The sequence below is a fragment of the Saccoglossus kowalevskii genome, chromosome 21 (genome assembly GCF_978046115.1).
Source record: "Saccoglossus kowalevskii chromosome 21, keSacKowa6.1, whole genome shotgun sequence".
Lineage (NCBI taxonomy): Eukaryota > Metazoa > Hemichordata > Enteropneusta > Harrimaniidae > Saccoglossus > Saccoglossus kowalevskii.
Genome location: NC_140661.1, coordinates 9,825,370 through 9,845,317, shown reverse-complemented (window position 1 = coordinate 9,845,317; position 19,948 = coordinate 9,825,370). Strand labels below are relative to the sequence as shown.

The 19,948-nt window shown below is 36.2% G+C and overlaps 2 protein-coding genes across 2 annotated transcripts; both read right to left on the bottom strand.

Moving 5' to 3' along the window:
• Positions 1-230: 230 nt before the first annotated feature.
• On the bottom strand, positions 231-13,760 carry LOC100376735 (synaptic vesicle glycoprotein 2A-like). Its single transcript, XM_085495467.1, has 11 exons — positions 13,631-13,760; positions 13,022-13,466; positions 9,633-9,813; positions 6,400-6,551; positions 5,930-6,063; positions 5,009-5,086; positions 4,790-4,897; positions 4,591-4,679; positions 3,721-4,223; positions 2,775-2,934; positions 231-2,197 (listed from the first exon to the last, which is right to left on the bottom strand). The coding sequence occupies exons 2-11, from the start codon at positions 13,389-13,391 to the stop codon at positions 2,014-2,016; spliced, it is 1,959 nt and encodes a 652-aa protein (XP_085351593.1). The 5' UTR covers positions 13,392-13,466; positions 13,631-13,760; the 3' UTR covers positions 231-2,013.
• Positions 13,761-16,147: 2,387 nt separating this feature from the next.
• Positions 16,148-19,815, bottom strand: LOC102800888 (uncharacterized). The gene is made up of 3 exons (XM_006819607.3): positions 19,704-19,815; positions 17,690-17,807; positions 16,148-17,349 (listed from the first exon to the last, which is right to left on the bottom strand). The coding sequence occupies exons 1-3, from the start codon at positions 19,717-19,719 to the stop codon at positions 16,926-16,928; spliced, it is 558 nt and encodes a 185-aa protein (XP_006819670.1). The 5' UTR covers positions 19,720-19,815; the 3' UTR covers positions 16,148-16,925.
• Between the last annotated feature and the right edge of the window lie 133 nt (positions 19,816-19,948).

The window sequence follows — 19,948 nt, the reverse complement described above, 5'->3', positions numbered from 1 at the left end:
TATATGACAAACTGTTAATACACTTTGTAAAAAAAATAAACCCATTTCTTAAATGCTGATCACCATGGAAGAGAACTCGTTGGACCTCGTATAGCCTGAACGAGAATATTCGTCGAATGAATAAATCCAAAATGCAAAAATCTCGATGTGAAATGCGCTTGTATCAATGTTTACAGAATGACATATCGCAACTATATGAAACACCACTGATATAGATAATAAATATACGGTTGTGCCTCGGTAAGAATTTATTAGCGAATACTATAACAATAAATACAGATTTTATTAAGATATCACACACATTAGCCATATTGCGAATACATTTATAAACGTGAATACGAAAAGATATCACACACATTAGCCATATTGCGAATATATATATAAACGTGAATACGAAAAGAAACTTACATAGTGAAATCTACACATCACGATATCATAACAATGTACACAAACATCCAGCTTAGTAATTACGACAACTTCTCCGTCTTTTTCTTCGCGTTGCTACTGAAAATAGACGGAAAAAGCTGGGATACTTTAGAAATAGAAATATATCGTTGTTAATTTCAGCTTATAATGTTATTATATATATATACATATTTATATTTCATATATCTTATAATGTGTGTGTGTCAACTTGTTTTATTTTTTTATTCTATACACAGACTTTACATACACATTTTTTGACCAGTTTACCCGATGTATGCAATATAAACTGTTTTCAATACATTGAATAGTTTTCAAAATTAAAGCACATATATTTTAAAAGGGATTTTTTTCTCAGATATAGTGTAGAAAATGCATCCCACACAAGTGTACAGATGTAGTTGTACAGCCTGAGTATTTTAAAAACATTTGTTGAAAATTCGTTGGGGAATGGTCTATAATATTTGAGGCACAGATGCAGGTTTGTGGGTGCTCGCAGCTTTAATAAATGTCTTTGTTTTTATTTAGACAGTCCTGTTTATGCAAATTACTTATAAGAAATTGATTTGTTTTACTTTATTTCAAACGATACAAGATTGGACCAATCACAACTGATGACTAAAATAAATTCACCAAAACTGGGCTAATTTAACAAATGGCGAGTGTTCTTTTGATTCGAATGAAGCATACGGATATTTCGTGCTAAATGTTTTATAAATTTTAAAATGAACTTCATGAAATTCGCAGCAGCCATTCTCCCATCCCGTTTTTTTTTTAAATTGGTCAGAGGAATTCAACTATAAATGACTTCTACAGTTTTTTTTAGTAAACTTTCGATCAACGTTTTGTTTATCTCAATCGACGTCTAGGATTGGCGATGACGTGTCAAACCGTGGTAAAACATGGTGTAAGCTACACAATTAAGCTTCCATAAATATTTAACACTTGTAATATCATTCTCAGAGAACACAACACCTAGTCGATGTCCTCTATAAGAGAAAGCACCGCATATATAGTGTGAAAAGTGTCAAATCAAATGGACGTAAATTATGGGGGAAACTGAAAAATCGAAACGTGGATACTAAAAACATAAATAACCAATAATTGTTTCTGTGTGTTCTACTCATGATGGAGCATTGACATTTTAACAGCGTGTGGCCAACAATATCTCGTATAAACAACTTAAAGCAAAAACACAAATTTTGGGGCTCTGATTACACATGAACTTGCATCTATACTGTAAGGGCAGTTTGGATGAGAGTAAAATTGAATAGAGTTTTTAAAAGTCCATCCCTAAAATGAAATTTGCTATATTCCAATTCCAATTTACTTATATCCGAGAGTGTTTTAAAAAGTATTGCATGGTTATGAACGGTTAAACTTGACTACCCCCCTACTCAGTCCCGGAACATGACCTTGTCATGATTTCCATTGTCGCGTAAAAACAATGTATTTCACACGGCCCGTCATGTACGTTGGATGGGACCCACACATAACGAACAAGACGCGGTGCGACGACTGTGGCGATGTAACACCAATAACAATTAATCACACATGACAAATATAACCATCATTTCAGTAAAATATCGCTCAAACCAGTAGTGATTTCCTGGTGTCCGGTAACTTTAACGACAGAATGCCACCAATACCGAACACGGCGGCTGACAATAAAACTGGTATGGCTCGGCTGACATGGAGGAAATTGCCGAAGGAGACGTTACCGAGTACTCCACCGATACGCGAGAATGCAGAAAGTAATCCAAACGCAGTGGCCCTGGAAATAGAAAATAAATATAAGAGTAAAAAAAAAAAAGACGTTAATTGTTTTATTCTGGTTGCCCGACCGAAGTTCAACCGCGGTCAGCGAATTGTTTGCTGTGACATTGGCATATCAATGGTATAGCAATGAAAATGTGTCCGCCCCATTCTTCGTGACGTTGAAAACAATTTGCATATTCAATGAGCAAAATATTAGCAGCTGATCCATACATTAGCTAGGGTTGGTTAACCAACAGAACACTGGCCGGGTATCCAGGCTACTGTGTGATACGTATGTGAAATAACGTGTTTACAGAAATGACGGCGCAAAGGTGGATCGGAATTTAGTTGTGACCATGGGCTAGCCATGAAATCTCATCACTCATCAAACTCATCACATACAAATATAACAAATTACATGTATGTCTAGAAATGTTCGTCCAGATCTGTGATAAATAAATGACGTAATGATGTCTGAAATATTACATGCAATTTGACGCAACGTAGGTAAATTAGGTGCTTTAGGAAACTACCTCTTGGAAAAAAAACAGTAGCATACGATTCATCGTGAAAAAAACATCGTTATTACGTACCTCTTACTAGTCGGATATAGTAGAGTAGACGCCACATCAATAGCACTCCAGTTTGCCAGACTCATAAACTGGATAACACAGGACAGAGCCACTGCACTAACTTCTGTATCAACCCACCAGATAAAGAACGCCCCCACGCCGCTGAGGACCGTGAACGTTGCTGAAAACAGAGCACAATATATAAGTATTTAATTGTCAGTTGACCTATTAGGAAATCTGTAAGTGTTACATTAATCTGCGCTATTAGTTGATAAATAACGACCAATAATTGTTCTTTTTCACCTCCGTTTTAATATACATAACTATAATTTATTGGGAAAATTTTATTTGTGTGAATTTTATGACAATGATTTATTAATGCGTTTACATCAATTATTAATTGGAATTTATATTAGGAAATGTTCTCTAACATAATTCCCATTTTCATTATATTAATAATTAAATAAAAAATGTTAATGGTATATTATTTATTGAATAATTCATTGACAAGTCAACTTTGAAAATATAACAATATGCTCCGTTCTCTAAAGACGAACCGCTTCTGTGACCTCAGAATCACCGTACGTAGGGATGTGGTTCAAATCGACAACTGTTGTCTGTGAGATGCTGAATTGTCCGAGTTTCGGACATCATGTATCGAAAACATCACACCACGCCCGCGGCTTTTTCGGTTAACTGTTAATTGAAAATTGAGTTACAATTTGGGCTTGATTTCGCAAAAGTGGGCGTGGCTTCTAACATATGGGCGTGGTCATTTACGTACTAGTAATAGGATGACCGTAACTTGATGTCCGTAACTCAACGTCCGTGAGTCGAACAATTCGGCATCTCGTTGTTTTCGGCGTTGTGAACGGCGCCCCTTACAGCCATTTATGTTGCACACCTCCGTGTCAACCGCTAGACTGTGTATTCGAAGTCGTATATCACACTCACCGCCGGGACTTACCGTATATACTAGTGGCACCTATCTTGTCAATAACCATAGCTGTGACCACACATCCGGGTAATCCGCATATTGAACTTATAAAGCTCTCAAAATATACGGTGTGGGGATTGTAGTCCAGACTGAAATCAGTTCTACACTTGACCGCCAAGTTGTCTATTTCCGTGTTTATAAGCCGACTTCTCTGAAACTTGTAGTCGTAGAAATCGGTGTAATTAAAAACACAATCAGTCAAGTTAGAGTTGATAAAATAAGTCTGTGTTGCTGTGATATTCTGGAAAAGTACGTGGTAAAACGTACTGTTCTCAAACGACACGTGTTTCATGGAAGCCTTCGAGAATGTGACGTCACTGAAGTCACAGTCGATGTAGCGTTTCGCCTCCAATCGTCCAACGTAGGTAATATCGTGGAAGGTCACGTTACGGACTTCGTCTACGTTCGTCAAATATGCTATTGTCTCAAGTCGTTTTATGTATTCGGGGAACCATAATGTGAGTCCATAATACCTGCAAGACAAGACCCATGTTAGCGGACATTTATTTCGGCTCCGTTTTTTTTTTTTTTTTTTCGAATAGAACATATACGTATCATTGCGTCGATTCCCACGCCATTTTAACCAGGATCCACAGACATAACACGCCAGGGTCGTCGCGTCGCGTGCGATATAGGTCCGACGCTACGTTTACAACGCATGTAAAATGAATTATTTGTGTAGACGAAATTTGAACGCGGGTGGGTGGATGAGACGACTACGGTTACACTTTAAGAGTCGAAAATAGCGTAGATGCATTGCAAGCATTGCAAAACGTACATACAATCTAAAATACACCCGGGAAAGAAAATATTGTTAATCCTTTAAATCCAGGCACTTACCCGAAAGACGTACAAAACCAGCATATCAATAAAATAATCGTAATCCTGGTAAATGGTGGGTCGAATAAATCGGATAAGTTTTTCCAACTCTGTTGAGAAAATCATAGCATGGTCCATTAAACAATAAGGTTTTTTTTCGGTTATTTGAGCTAATATTTTGTCTTAACGTGAAATAGTATCCATAGTAACTATAACTCACTGATTTTATCTTGTAACCAATACGTTGCATGATCCTAGCAGCCACTGGGCGATCCATGTCAATTTCGGAAAATGATTGAACTCTTATTGGCATCTTTATTTGAGTAACCTGAAAACACGTTATTATAAAGGTGATACGTAAGTCGTATTTGTGTTTCGATTGTGTAATCATTTTATAAATTTACATAATATATGAAAAATAAACACCACCTGCGCATACCGTGAAACTGTCGATTTCCCCGTGGTTTATTTGATATACCTTCCGCAACACGTCCATTGCTTCATCGTGGCGACCAACCTATAGCAAAATACAAATATATATATATATATATATATATATTTATTTATTTAAATATATGTATGTATGTATGTATGTATGTCTGAGCAAAATCAACTACAAACCAATGTTGAGAGAAATTATTAAAATGCGCAATAAGTTTTTTTTTCGTTGCGAGATATTTACTACTGTAAAATACTTTATTTTCACTTGGAATTAATTTTCGCTATTTTCACCGAAGGGGTGATTCAATGAAAATAAAATCCAGCGAATATACCTTTTTATTTTAATTTTACCAAAATTCAGTAAAAATAAATTCCGTACAAAATACCCAAAATTGTCTTTTCAGCGAAAATTAATTCCAGTGAAACTAAATTATTTCACTATGGGCAAGGTTATCATAGTTACACTATGTTTATTCATATTATACTATTCGTTCATGTTGTACCATCGTCTGTAAATTAGATTCACTGGGAGATTACACTTATTTGGTTATACTTACACAGTGCCACGATCACGTGACGCAGCGTGTTTATAACAATTGTAATGTATATCGTGTAATGGGAGATAAGATTACCCTGGGACACGTGTACATTATCGATATGCACTGGATGGTTTAAAATCTAATAATGTAGATGAATCTGAAATAATAATGACAAGGTAGCAGAGATAGCTACACGATAATACCCTTGAAGTGACATGTTTCCGATTTTACAATCAATATGTTTAAACATTACGGTATCTTCGAGTCTACCTTCAGTTTGACGGGTCAATAAGTCAAATACAGCTCAACTACCCAGTCCACTGAGGAAGTTACTTCCCAGGGTCATGTGTCATCAGGGAAATCATACATCGGGTTATTACCTCGAGCAAGAATCTTGGACTTTCCTCCATACGAAACAGCATCACTATGGCAACCAAACATGGCAGCGATCCAAGAAGAACAAATACCCTCCAGCTATGGACCTCAAAATCCGGTGGTATGAAGAAACTTATTTCTGCAAAATTATAAAAAAAACGGCAATATTAATATCACATTACGTGGTCTGATGGTATTTACTCGTGATTGTTCATCTTTATCCGATTCCGACAATCTGTTTTCTGATTACGATTAACGTATCAATTTGGAATCAATTGGGAATGGAAAATCGACCACTGGATACCTGATTAAATTTGTACAAGCAACGCATTGCGTGGATATTATTTCTAAAAAATAAAATTGGTTTGAAAACTTGTGTTCATTGTATCCCCCCTCTCCCCAAGGCGTCCGACTACTGAAACTTCGTCATCACGCCATCCTAAATCACTGTCCATAAGTTCATTCATTAAATTACCTGTCCGTGGTATAATTCCCCAACCAAGTAGTGATACATACACTCCGCCCATCGTCCACATGAACAATAACCACGTGACATTGGCCCCACGACTCGGCTTGGCAACGAACTCGCAGTAATATGCAAATGTGATAGGTATCGATCCTCCGATGCTGTGAATACGAATACGTAACATTAGTCTAGTGAACATTATTTTAAATATAATTTATTCAATTTATTTTTTACTATGTGTAAATAATTCAGTTTGAAACTGAATCGAGATAAAACTGTGTGAATTATCGTACAATAAAAATGTTCTATCGCCGGTAAAGATATCAATATTCGCTTGATGTGATAATAAGCACGTTATTGCGCATGCGCCTCGAATTACTAGTACCTACTGGTAAATATGGAGCGCATGCGCATTTTTGTTTTACACATATCTTCGTAAGAATCCCTGTTATATTCCTTGATTAAAACGCAAGATAAAACGAAACTATTTAAACGCGATCAAAACTAACATTGTCCACATTGCCGCTAACTACCTATACAGATAAGCTTATACCCAGCCACACATAGGTCTGAGGTGAAATGATACGCTCGCGAGTGACTTATCATGTGATCAATATTCGGAGAATGCATTGTCACTTAGTAAATTTCTGCGTAAATCGATTTTGTTAATGTACGTGACATATACACGGCTGTGTCCCAGACAGTAAATTATATGTAATTAGAATACCGTTTACAAATACATTCACAGTAATGTCACTGGTCAATTCGTTAGATCTGTATGTTTACCATCATAATTAGTTTCGTTTTCACTGTCCATGACTATATATTTTACAGGAGGGTGAATAGGAAATGCAATGTACTAGTCTTGTCATGAATTAGTTTTCGCGTGTCTGTTGACCGACTTATTTAGCTGGTTACTAGTGAATGGCTGGGTTATATCTGTCATAATTTAGAATCATGCGAGGTCCTGGACAGAACTTGACTCAGTGATTTGGAACTAATTACGATATAACCGTCGCCATCCGGACCGCTATTTCTGACAGTTTGGTACTTGCAGTTATTAATGTAGTGATGATTAATCAAAAGATATGACGTGTCCAGTACTTAGTTTGATTGGCTATGTGCAAGTTGAATGTGTGAAGGTTACGCCTTAAGTCTTTAAACTTCTTTGTAATTGGTTAAGTTTTGATACGTAATAAACGGTCTAAGTCCTTGGTCCCAGAGAGAGCTCCACGAGGCGAGAGAGTCTTGGTCAGCCCTGGGCAGAGTCTCCGACGAGGCAGTTGCCTTGAGGCGATCTCGATGTGGCTAAAGACTAGCTATTGAAACGTATTTCGTTGTGTGCGTCTATTTGATTGTAAAGTGACTTTCCCGGTCCGGGGCCTCAAGCAGACGAGATATAGAGCCAGATACGAATTCTCCCATGACAGTACCCCCCCCCCCCACCCACCCACGTGCAACGGCGATGGAGAAGCAATCAACACAATTACAATCAAGATTTGCAACTTGAAAACGTATTATGTATAAATCCCACAATGCATCAGAATGGTATGGCAAATACTGCACACATATGCACACACGTTCACATCAATCAGTTTATTTAATATGAGCAACAATCACACCCGAATTGGGCGATCTATACAGAACAGATGAAGCGGTAGTCTCAATGCATGGCATGGACAACGAAATCGAAGCCAGATATAGATGTAATTTCATATTGTCTTTTCATTATCATTCGATATTTAATGATACACAAACATTTCAAACGTATTTTTATGATTCAGGCTTTTAGAGTAATATATTTGTTGTCCTGCCACAGATACGTGTCACATGTTCTGCGTTTCTTAGGCTTACCCCGTGAGGCAATTATTCTACTATATGTGAATACATGTAATCACTGTCCCTCCCTTGAGGGACAGTGATATAACGAAGAAGACATTAAAGAATGGTTATCAAGACTAAGTGCAAACTGCTTATAATTTAGCGAAACTATTTTCAAATACAATATACGCCGTTGTCTGAGCCACAATATTTAACCTTTTTAATTCTTACGGCCGTACTGCAAACAGATTTTTACGCGTGGCTCAATGAATACATTCACGACACGACGCGCAATCAAGTACTATCAGGGGATAACACTCAATAAGGAATCTTAACGCAGGTCGTTTATAACAAATATCAATAAAAACGTGTACGGACGCCAAGGTCATGTGTAAATGAATGTTAGTTTAATTTTTCATGATAAATAATATTTATGAAAAATTTTTAACGATAGGAGAATATGGTCAACTACCGTTTTCATATGTTTCTAAGCGTGATTTGCAAGTCAATTAGATTCAAACTGCTGATCAGTTTACGGATTTGATTTAAATTTAGATATCTAAAACTAACGGACGTTGTTATGCAAATTATCATAGAAGGTGAAGCGGAGAGTTATCCATGTAAACACAGTAATCAATAATCATCATGTTCTTGATTTCGTATGATTTTTATCATATAATTTGTTTGTATATCAGCTAAATTACATCCTCAGTCATCGATATTCATTACTAAATCGTTCCATCTTGTCATACGATGAGGGATTTGCACATGTCGTGTTTAAGTGACGACGTTCACTGTACCTATATTTGCGTGGGACGAATATATGCATATTTAGTAGCTGTGGCCGGGAGAGATCTTTCATTATTTGAACGTTTCGTTAAGACGAATACATGTGTCTAAATTTCTGAATATTATATATATCACGAGATCATAGGTTATATATAATAAAATTAATTTAGTTTTAATAACTAGTGTTGAACGTATTACCATGTCCATTTCAGATGATTAATTTACTCGAACAGGCACTTTGCATATGAGATCAATAGCTACAAGTATAAGAGGGATTAACATCGAGCGCGACGATTGTGCCATCTCCAATTAATTCGGCATTCGCCCAAATACGTTTTTTTTTAGTAATTTTAGTGTTTCTTCAACAAATTAAGGCTTCGTGATTGATAAATATGCAATTTTCAGAAAACTGCAAAATATGGAGACCATGCTTTAGCAACTGACAATCAGCAATGGAATATCGCGGCATCGAGTAGGTTACGCGAGATCTTGACAATCATGAATGCTAGATAAACTGTGACGTTGACCTGACGAACAAGCTCACGACATCGCTTACATGGGGATGATGTCTTCTGTGTGAAGCAATGCAAATGTTATACAAATAAAACACAGTAAACAGTAGAAACCCTTACCCTATTCCACAGGCGAGTCGACAGAACAAAAAGAAGCCGTATTTTCTGACAAAGGCCGATATTATAGCAAAAAGTGCGTTGATTGAAAGTGCGGTTATCAGGCATTTCCGTCGTCCTAGTTTGTCAGATAGCATGCCCCATATCAGTGCGCCAATCAACATTCCAACGAATACTATACCACCTGAAATAGAATTCAATAAGTTCTGTATCATACAGCTATAACAGATTGCATTAGAAAATTAATTTATAGCAAACGACTTAAAGTTCATAAAAACAGAATGTAAAAAATTGTTTAATAATGTTTTATATTTTATGTGAATACAAACTATATAGTATAGATAAAAGCGTGGTTTGGGTAACGAACTTAAAGCGCGGTGGTCGTCGCCCAGGGCGTGTTCGAATTTCATGTAAATAAACAATGTATTTTACACGCGTAGTATACGTCGCTATGTGTCCCATATCGAACAGGACGCGGCAAAATGACTGCCGCCCTTTAAAACATTAATCGTTAGATGGTTTAAGTGATTGTGAAATGTTGATCATTTATTTGTTATTATTGAGACATTAAACATTAGAAGACCAAAAACAAACATATCACAGGAAACGGAGAAAAAAACGTGCGGCAAAGTTTCAACGTTTCATCATATATATTCTATATTCTCGCTTTGACTTCCTCGCCACGTTCTATTTTCTAAATGATTTAATTGTCCTCGGTATGCAAGGCATCTTTCCGGGGAATCGCGCCCTCTGGCGACAAAGCACCCATATGACATCAACATGGCGAAGATGGGAGGAGCAACGTCCTTCGAAATAATTCATTATTTAACAATGGTTCGTTTAATATAGCAAATTTCTAAACGACAGCATATTTTACCACATAGCAAAGCAACGCGATGCTACAGAGTAGCGTCACTTACTCTACCGTCGATAAAGGGCTTGAACTACGGAAACAGTGTGTTTACAATACACGTTGCGAGGGGGGTGTGCCTCATACTGAGGTCTTTTAATCGCCACGTATAATTGTAGTTCGTTCAATGATTATTTGGCAAACATCGGTTCAATACTGTCTGTATCCCTTGTATATTTATACTTAAACACGAAAAAAACGACGGAGACACATCGGTGATGTCAAGAAAGCAGGTTCGTTAAAATTCGTTTATTATATAAACGGCCTCTTTCGACCAAAGATTAATTACTTTACAATTTTGTAAGCTAATTGAGGATTTTTAATGAATATAAACACGTGTAGCAATGATCCTAGCATGGACAGTTATTAATAAAGTCTATTAACTCCACAAAAGATTATTCCCACACAATGCAATTAATCGTTGGAGGTATATTTGTTATTCCTGTAACATGCGGAAATAAGTAACAAATCATGCACAAACCTGGACTTCAATTAATATGTTAATATGTTGTTTTTGTTATTTTTCAGTTTGGAAATGTGTGCATAAAATTGACGCAAATTCGCATTTTCGTACATATTCGTATAATTAATTAATTAATTAAATAATTGATATTTTAACCCCCTATTTTGAATAAGTTGACAGGTCACGAAGATGGACGGCATATGATACATCATGTTATATTTATCCATAAAGCTAGTGGGTATTCTAAATATGGTTATTTTGTTATTCATGAAATATGTTTTCTATAAAAAAAACACATTTATAACGTATCCCGTTTACAGTATGAAATTATGCGCATGCGTCCCGGAATTATATATTATTATTATTATTAATATTATTTGATTATGATAAATCCCATGCTAATGTTAGAACTGAAGTTTATAATACATTTACTCAAAGTTATTGTTTCTTTAATTAACTCTAATTTATTAAGGATGTACCTTGTTCAAATGTTACACAGAATAATGTGTAAAAATAACTATTAATTACAAAAAAACCTTAAATGTACATTTCATGCGCATTGACTCGCCGGAATTTTCATTTCCCGGAACTTTCGTCCCATACGATGGTTCTGTTCAAATAAAAGATTACCGAAAATCAAAATGTTCACCAAATTTACTGCGAAATATGGTTGGGCCACCGGATCACGCCTTCCTCTAAAAAAATGGAATATTCCCTTTCTCAAAAAAAAAAAATGATACGTCTTTTTGCTAGATTTAATTTTTGTCGTATGTTTAGTACTGTATAGGTCGTTTCCCGGCAAAAAAGAGAATATTGCTTTCTGTTGATTTCCCGTCAATACTATCGATTTGTTCAGTTGTGTTATACTTAAACAACACGTGACGCTTGATTTGTACACCTGATTTCTTGTCAGATTCGACTTACAATACACTGAGACACTAGACATAACTAGTAGGCACCCCGTGACGATCCAAATATTCACAGGCATCTCAGGGATATACATGTTTCTGTGACAACATTCACCAGTCTACGCACCAGAGATTAATTCGACCGTCCCATATAAAATGTTGCATTATTCTTTTTCCCTCTTTTTTCAGATAATTATAAATTCGGAGTTAGTAAATTTGGAAGTGATGTTCGTTTTATTCTGCTAGCACGGCAAATTTGTTAACGATCTTATCACGAAAATTTAAACAGAAATGACCACTGCAAAGAAAACGTGTTGTTTACGATACACAACTAATCTACTACTCCGCTGTATTTAACGTTATCTCAGTCAATTGCAATTATTCAGGAATCAGTCATAATAATCAATTGATGAAAAGACCGACTCGGAGTTTGATAATTGTCAATTTTGACAATTAAATAGACTTGATCATGATGGATATTATTTTAAACCATATTTAGTTTGGAATCAATAAATAATTGGGTATTAGTACGTTTCATGATATTATTAAGAATTCTAAATACATTATCATTCAGAGAGTGCAGAGCATTGTAGCCATTTTATACACACTGTGCAATACAATAACAGACACAACGCCGGTTGGTTTTTCGATGTGGTAGGCTCAAAATCTCGCCCCCATATTGCATTCTATCCTAAAGCGATAATTAATGTTAGATGCTAAATAGTGAACAGGTGTAATTCCAAGTCCAAGTTGGTCAGAATGGTAGGGAAATTTATTTGGTAAACCCGAAATTGAAATAAAAACCTAAAAATAAAAAAATAAAAAATACCCGAGACTTGTAGAAATATGTAAATAAAGTCACCCTCCTCCTTTATGGTATCCACCTAAGACCAAGCACCTAGACTGTAGAAAGCTTACGTTATTTCCAGGATCTCCGGTTTTGGTGCCCACGGCAACAATTGAAATGCAGCAGCGTCTCCGAACGCCATTTACAATTTTGTAAGAGCGCCGATAACTCAAATCTAACTAATATCATGTTGTTTATAATGTGCTCAATGTTTCTTGTGAATGCGCTGTCTGGGAGTGATACTGTAAAATTACGTTAGTTTACCTAGCCATCCCTTCTGTGAGTCATTCAGACAGAGGTCTCTTTCCGCGCTCGGTATAATAAACCCAACGATGAAGATTTCTGCACCATCTGCCATTAAACCAAAACCAATCGCAAAATACAATGCTATCTGATACTTCCCGAAGCCAACCTCGGCAATGGCTTGCTCATACGCTTCAGCGAGCTCCAGATTTCCAGAGAAAACCTGATTGCTTTGTTTTTCCGGTGACCCCATGACTATTCCAGCATCCTCCTTTGTGGTCGACCCAGGTGAACGTAGCTCGCTGTCCGCCTCATCCCGGCAGTAGTTCTTCTCCGCGTAGTCGATGTTTCCTATCAGCTGCAATTCTTCATTGCTGCCTGGTTCCGCCATCTTTACTTCTCAGGGGGAAATATTTCTCTGTGTTCAGTAGCTAGCATATGAAAAATCCCAAGAACTCACAGCTTCCTGAAAAAAAAGCGAGTTGATGAGCAGTCGGTTTTATGAATAATACATAATTTAATACGTGGGAAGCTGACATCCCACAGTAGTTAACACTGTTTTTCTGATAATGCAGAACGTAGATGTGTACGGAATAGATAAATGCGATAAAACTGTACAAATTACCTTACATTTATAGAAGCGACACTGTCAAATCTTTCCCCTCGCCCTGTCAGTGCCAAAATGCCGCAGGAAGAGCCGGGTTATCTATATATACATTGGAACCGTACAGACACCGTCATGCACAGACGCCGACATAATGTCAGGAACATTATGCAAGTAGGCTCTGCTGATTCACCATCAGGTTTATTGCAGCGCGTGGTAACTATGGCGACCCTCGTTGAAAAGTCACGTGGTACGTTTAAGAAATTGTTGTATAGTGTCATGTCGGGATGGCAATATTCCCTCGCCACTGCTCACTGCACTTATATTTGTCGCGAGGATTTGCGATAAGATTCAATCTTATAATTGCTTTACGTGTGTGTTTGTGCAATTTATGTGATTTTGAAAATGTGATTTATTTTTATTACCACGATATTGCTTGATGTTTTCGTTATTTAGCATGCTTTTGCGCAGCATTATTTTTTTTACTTGAAATGAATGTCCTTTTAGTGACACACACTGCTGAGAAACTATAGGATGCAAGATTACGTATAAAAAATAAACCGTCTTCTGAGTCTAGACTAATTTGCATTTAAATAACGTTGGATTGATTGTGATACAGATTCCGTAGAAATTAATGGTTTTCAGAAACAGACACATTTACAAACTCTATCCCACATAGCTTTTATTATTTGAGACTTAATCGGTTAAAACCGACAAATTAATGAAAGGTGATATACTATATAGATATACTATGCAGAGTAATGTATACGTATCACGTGACTAGACGCGTTGTTCCCTTTACTCGAAATGTAAAGCACAGGGTCGCGCGCGGCCGTGACTGTCATCGCCTTTTAAATTATTGTTATGACAGCGGTTGTTGTGTCGTGGCTGTCAATCAAACGTTGCGTAGATTATATATATATACATATATGTACATATAAACAATATGAATGAAATCTGATGAATTCATAGCTTGAAATGTATATATGTAAATGTATGTAAAGCGATTCAATTCCAATAACCCGTTGATTTAAAACAGAGCTCGAAGCAACAATATTGTATTCTAAAATTGACCGAACAATTGTTTTGAAAAAAGGCAGGTATATTATCAATATGCGTTTTCGCTTTACGAAACCCTTTGTGCGGTTTGACCTCTATAAGGTCATCGTGTTTAATGAAAGACATCTATTGTGATTAAATGAATACTGTATGAATACATTATATGAGTAATACTATGATGAATAAATCGTATTCTTTTTCGAATATGTCCAGTAATCAGTTAGTTCAGGAAGGAAGACTGTACAGGAACTTAAAGTCAAACGAAATATTTAGTATTTATATATACGATGGACTTTGTCGATATATTTATTACGATCCGAGTTGTTTTGACATACTACTACCAAAGGTACGTTGACACATAAAGACCCAAGTTATTTGACCGATTTCAAAACAAGCTGTTTTGACATACAAAATGTATTACAACAAAAACTCTGTTGACACATTTTGGACATATTACGACCTAGACTGCTTTGACATATTACTATTCAAGCTGATTTGACATAGTGCTACATAAACTGTTTTGACATATTACAAGCTGAGCCTGAGAACACGATCCAAGCTGTTTTGGCATATTAAGACACTGGGATCACGATTCAAACTGTTTTGGCATATTAAGACACTGGGATCACGATTCAAACTGTTTTGACATATTAAGACTCTGGGATCACGATCCAAGCTGTTATGACATATTAAGACCCTGGGATAACGATCCAAGCTGTTTTGACATATTGAGACCCTGGGATCACGATCCAAGCTGTTTTGACATATTAGGAATATGGGATCACGATCCAAGCTGTTTTGACATATTATGATCCAAGCAGATTTGACATAGTACTATATAGATTGCTTTGCTATATTGTTATCAAACGCTTTAACATTTTACGAACCTGGCTGATTCGAAATATTGACGCAGGCTGATTTGATATTTTTTGATCCTGACTTTGGTGACACATTACCATATCACCACAAATCTTTTGTGAATTATAACCAAACCCATCTGTTTTGAAATATTAGGGCCATACTGCCTTGACTTATCACCAAATCCAGTCTAACATATTATTATTAAATCATGTGGTTAATAATATGAGGTTATTACGAGGATACCGAAAAGTATGCACGAATACGTATCGACCGACGCGCAGCGTGTACTGTCTAAGTGCATAGTTTACGGTATCCTCGTAATAACCTTATTATTATACACCCCTCAAGGATACATCACGGGAATGCCGAAATACAAAAAGTTTAGAACAGATTGAGCGAACTTCTTTGTATGGGTCCGGTCAAACTTTGGGGGCAGCCGTTTGTTTGTATTATTAGAGGACGCTTATGCCCGTAATCATTCCATATTTGGAATTCACATTTCCTAATATGGTAGGATGAAAATACCCAGGGCAATACCGCAAAATAACGGCATGTTGTTACTTATGGCCTTGTGGTGACAGATGTATAATAATAAATGATAATATGATATTCACAAATCTGAATAATTTTGCTGATATATTGGTTTATTATGCTAATATACTACTTTAATTGTACACAGTCGTATATTTGGCAGTTGCGCTTTTTGTTTAACAAAAAAATACATATAAATATATGGCAAGAAACAGACAAACACAAGCACATACATGCAAATATTTTTACGGATATAAACAAAACACCATTATATACCTCATCAATGTAAACATGCGCTCTTGGTGGAGTTTACGGAAATAAAGCAACATACAAAAAGTGATTCTAGGTTCTTTTTCCGCACACGCCATTTATCAAAATATGTAATTATGAAGTTCATATTACATTTTGTTAATTTTTGCTGTAACTTATCTACCTCATGAAAAAACAAAATTATTTAAAGAACTGTGTACGGTCGGATCACACATGTTTTCTATTATTTTTATGGTTATAGCGCACATTCAGCTGACGTACAAATAATAATCAAATAAATACGATTAATATACCGATATTTACTATATTGGGACATCCAGGGCTGTGAGGGCGCTTCAATAATACAATGCAATACTCTTTCAATAGTGATAAAACAATATGTAAATGTATGTTAATTGTTTAAATGCCATACACTGTTTACTAAAAAAAATCAACGAGAACTACGTACAAATTTGTTAAATTTGTCATTATCCATGCTATCTAAATAAAACATCTCTGCAGTAATTTGTTTTTAAAGCCTGAGTACTGTATGTTATGTCACCGTTTTCCTACCCGGCCATAGTTCAAAATTTAAACCTGTTCACTTAGATAAGTTGGAAATTATAATACGGTTAGTTTAATTGGTTGATCACTGTCGACAAACCCACCGCGAAATTGAAAATTGTTGTCTGGTTCGTGTGATTGCATCGTATACGCAAAGTTCTCCAGTCCAATGGCGTCTATGTTGCCGGTTTTTGACACGTTTGTCTGTTTCGCGTTGTCTTCCTCACTGTTAGTTAATGCCGGTGTTATCAACTGACCGTGCCTCTTACCAACTATATTTTCCTGGCTTATTTTGACATCTGTGTCCTCGTCGGTTGTCTGAGAATCATTGTCGTCAACTTTCCTGTAAGGTATCTTGTCTTCCATTACCGTGCCTCGGTCAACTTTACTTAGAGGAGTCGCCCTCACTGTGTCCGCGGTATGATAGTCAGTCGCAACCATGAAATATTCGCTGACACCGTCAGCTCGCACATCGGTAGTACTAAAAAAAAAATGAAAGACCAGTCTTTAAAAAAAATGTAAACTATACTAAATCAAACCCTCAACAGATGTTGGTGAGTGTATTGGTATATCAAAAATATATATCATTATTAAAAAATGTTGTATTCGGTAAACAAACGTGAAATGAGATTTAATTTACTAAAATACTATCAACCAACATTTTCTTGAAAAATCTTCAAAACATAACATAAATTGAGACACAGACACATTACTAAACGGCAAGGGATAAAGGTAACATTTCTATATATTTTAGCCGAGTATTTACAATTATAACCGTTGTTAGTAAGGGACTTCCAAAATAAGACGATTAATAAACTTACCCGTCATCGTCCTTCGTCGGATCGCTGCCGATCCCTAGTTTTATAATACACAATATGATGGCCACACAGAGTATTATAGCAGCTAGTCCACCAGCCACGATGGCAGTAATCTCCATACCTACGGGGAAAGAACTTAGAACGTATTCAAGTTGTACGTGACCAATCGGAACACAGTTGTTGCATCATGATGCATAATCACTCGTATGAATAATTTGAAAAGAAATTGTATTAATATATACTCTATCAAATGAGCTTGTGGATGGCTAATAAGAAATTATCTCTAGAATATAAATTCAAATTGGCGTGTTAAATTACCAGGTAAGATATACTTTCAAAAATAATAGAAACTCACTGAGTTTGCTTTGTTTGTCCTTGAAGGTCATTTACCTTGCAGGTATGTTTGTCCAAGAAACACGACCCTCCAGAAATAAAATGCGAGGAAAATGAAGGAAGAATATCTATTTTTAGTATATCATGCATTTTTGGCTAAAATAGAACATTTTAGCACAATTTATGCTTTAAGTCTGTTTAGAGAGTGATACTTCATGTATTTGCAAAGTAGCGAAAGCAACTTTAATTAAACTATATGGCGTTCTACAGGTTTCAAGCAATAATTAGTATTTGTTATGATTCGGTTTTTTTAAGAAAACATTTTTTTTGCAAGCATGCCATATGCTTGTATTTACAGCGTTTTGTTTACTGCAATACCACAATAAGCATGCCTCGGGTTTATGACTGGAATTTTAGCGTAAAAATACGGGTTTGAAATGGCTTTTATAGATGATGCTTTTATAGTGACTGGGCTGGGTCATTTTTTCTAGTATTGCCAATAGAAGAAGTTGAGTCGGTTTTATTTCGGAGATGATGTTGATTATTATTTGATTTTAAAAACTATATAAAACACTTTGGTACTTTAAATTGTTAGTACATTGTATGTGTAAAACAACCCTGCTTTTCAAGTTTTTACTTTCTCGTTTATCGTAGTAAGAGTTTTCTGCGGACCAGTAAATACCCAAACATGTCAGATTACCAAGGTTTGACATGACAAATGTTTTGGGGCATAATCTCTGGTTACCAATTTAGAAATGTGACCGATTTTCCTTTTTTAATAAGATTTCTGCACAATGAATTTTGACTTGTCTTAACACATGCCACGTGCGGGAAATGAAATATTGTGTACGTTTAATTGAATATATTCGCAACAAATTCGCATCCATTATTCAACACACAACGAACGTTGGTCGCAACAATAAACACAGTTATTCGAGATTTGAGTTAATACGACTGGACGATTTAATACGAGCTTGGACATGGCTGTAGCACGACAACACATCGTTAACATTCAATACACCTCACATGGAAACATTCTATTTATGCGAACTATTGTTATAAATCGTTCACCTGTAACGACCCACTATAGTGTATTGGATGTCTGTAACCCCAGAAAGAATGACTCCTAACGAGTTCTGTACACTGATCACATATCCTCGTTAAATGTAATGGCACAATAAACTTGTTTCGAAAAAGCGCCTTGTTAGAACTGCGTGTTTTCGTTGTACACACACGTCTTGTTCTGGTGCAAGAAACGACTCTGCTACATTGCATAGTACAAACAACTTTAGTTTGTCTGAATTTTTAAAACTCAAAAACGACATTCATAAGAAATAGGATGGTAGTTTGTCGAGGCCCTCCTCGTAGCATAACCTTGGTAGTTATATTTACGATTTGAACAAAATGAACTCATGAAATAACCCCCACCCCCTCTACAGTCTGATTGGTTGCATCTTTGCGGTGATATGGACACGACAATGATATTTTCGTACTAAAACTACTATTGCTTTCACATATTGTTATAGTATGTTAGAAAATATTATTCCTCGTACACTATCATATTTACTGTGTCGGTGTACTGGGCCCGGACCACCAAATCAACGTCGACGATGCCGGGATTCAAACAAATACCACATATTGCCAGAGAAAAAACCCCATCAACATGTGCTATTTTTGTACTTACTTGATAGTTCCGGCATTGTTAAGGTATGCAGATAGAAGGAAGTGAAGTTATCTCTAACTTGGCAGTGTGCAACTTACAACTACGTCACTCGGTGGCAAGCCTTTCAATAAATAATAGGCTAGAGGTCAAAGGGCATTGAATGTGGGTATACCATCCGCGACTACTGACACGTAAATCATGTTTTTTTTTCGGAAACTTCCAATTGAGTAGAAGCATACTATATATACAAGGTAGAATTCAAAACG

Bases quoted from the DNA above. Each gene is read 5' to 3' on its own strand.
- LOC100376735 (XM_085495467.1), bottom strand. From the start codon at position 13,391: ATGGCGGAACCAGGCAGCAATGAAGAATTGCAGCTGATAGGAAACATC. The intron at 6,552-9,632 runs GTAAGGGTTTCT...TCGTATTCACAG, and splicing joins CGACTCGCCTGTGGAATAGG to CATCGGAGGATCGATACCTA. The intron at 2,935-3,720 runs GTAAGTCCCGGC...CTCTGTTTTCAG, and splicing joins AGGTGCCACTAGTATATACG to CAACGTTCACGGTCCTCAGC.
- LOC102800888 (XM_006819607.3), bottom strand. The intron at 17,350-17,689 runs GTAAGTTTATTA...TTTTTTTTTTAG, and splicing joins CCGACGAAGGACGATGACGG to TACTACCGATGTGCGAGCTG.